We start from the raw sequence: 1,701 nt of genomic DNA, 5'->3' as shown, positions 1-1,701 counted from the left end.
GCAAAGAAGCAACAGGGCTCTAGCGCTACGGCGGCCTCTACAGCTGATGCGGCTCTAGGGTTTGAGGCATATGCATCGGCCTAGGGTTTAGGGTTTAGAGGGTTTAGGGTTCCAACGCAGGTCTAGAATATACAACGCTGAATACGAAGGTTTAGGGTTTAGGGTTTAGCGTTCCGCACTGAGGTTTGCTGTTTATGTTTAGGGTTTAGCTGTTTGTATAGTGGGGTGTCTGTACAGCCCACATCTCTGAACAACAAAGTAAATTAAATTAAATAGAGACAAAAAGAAAATATAAAATAAAATATAAAAGTTTCTGTTTAGCTCTCATCGTCTGATGAAGAGCCCGAGGAGCTGCCTTCCTCCCCTGACTCCTCCTCCTCATCCTCCTCTCCCTGCTGCTGCTGCTGCTGCTGCTGCTGCTGCTCCTCGCCCTGCTGCTGCTCGTTGAGGCCCTTCTGCGCCAACTCGCGCAGCTCCTTCTCGTGCACTGCCATTGGATGGTCGTCGGGGAACTCGAGGCTCTTCACCCGCTGCAGCAGCAGCAGCAGAAGCAGCAGCAGCAGCAGCAGCAGCAAGAAAGTGGGTGTTACACGCAGGTTGCAATAGCAGCTGCTGTTGCTGCTCATTCAGCAACAACAGCAGCAGCAAAATACCTGCTGCTGCTGCTGCTAAAGCAGCAGCACGAATTGGGTTATATATCGGCATTATTATTTATATATATTATTTATTTATTTATTACTTTTATTATTATAATTATTTATTTTTATAATATAATAAATATTTATATATTACCTCTTTCAGTTCATCTAGAGCAGAGATACAGCTGTCGAAGTCGTTCGCTTTATACAACGCACAGGACATCACCATCCATATACGAGGCTGAACAAAAACCACGCAAAACCCTAAACCCTCAAAACCCTAAACCCTAAACCCTAAACCCTTATATACACTGCAACCCTGACCAGGAAGCAATTCAGCCTCCGCGTGCATCCATAGCACACAGCAGCAGCAACAGCAGCAACAACAAGAGCAGCAGCAGCAGCAACGCTCGAGCATCCGCAGCAACAAAGTAGTAACACCAACACCATTGCCAGCAGCAGCAGAAGTAGCAGCAGCAGCAGAAGTAGCAGCAGCAGCAGAAGTAGCAGCAGCAGTAGCAGTAGCAGCAGCAGTAGCAGCAGCAGCAGTAACAGCAGCAGCAGCAGCAGTAGCAGCAGCAGCAGGAGTATATATATATATATATATATATATATATATATGCTAACATCCTGATCGTCTTCATCTAGACAAGTTTTGAGCACGCGTATGGCCTGCTGGGTCATGCCGACATCAACAAAGAGTTTCGCCGCATTGACGCGTGTATCTACAGAGGGGAGATCTATCTCTTCTTCTTCTTCTTCTTCTGCATCGATGCTGCAGAATAAAGTGGCTCGTTCTAACATCTTTGCATGCAGACGCTTCAACGAGGTGTACAGACACCTCGCAGCACTCAACGCCCCCTCAGCGTCGTCTGAGACATACCAGCAGCAGCAGCAATAACAAAGCAAACAGCACCTGCTGCAGCAGCAACTAAGACAGCCACACGCGGAAAGGCTTCCTGCTGCAGCAGTACCGTGCCACTGCAGCAGCAGCAAATGCTGCTACTGGTGAGAGCAGCACCAACAGACGCCGCTGCTGCCGCAGCTGCTGCTGCTGCTGCTA

At 48.4% G+C, this 1,701-nt stretch overlaps 1 protein-coding gene across 1 annotated transcript in view; it reads right to left on the bottom strand.

Moving 5' to 3' along the window:
• Positions 1–317: 317 nt before the first annotated feature.
• The window catches only part of EMH_0027910 (uncharacterized protein), a gene marked incomplete at both ends in the record, with an annotated part of 2,895 nt that continues 1,511 nt past the window's right edge, over positions 318–1,701 (bottom strand). Inside the window, 3 exons of the mRNA XM_013497468.1 lie at positions 318–530; positions 793–879; positions 1,266–1,510. Coding sequence (XP_013352922.1) covers positions 318–530; positions 793–879; positions 1,266–1,510 — 545 coding nt within the window. The remainder of the gene's footprint in view (positions 531–792; positions 880–1,265; positions 1,511–1,701) is intronic.

The sequence above is a fragment of the Eimeria mitis genome, genomic scaffold, assembly GCF_000499745.2.
Source record: "Eimeria mitis Houghton genomic scaffold, Emh_scaff27, whole genome shotgun sequence".
NCBI classification, from domain to species: Eukaryota; Apicomplexa; class Conoidasida; order Eucoccidiorida; family Eimeriidae; genus Eimeria; species Eimeria mitis.
Note: the sequence above shows the minus strand (reverse complement) of the source record. Positions and strands in the feature narration are given on the sequence as shown.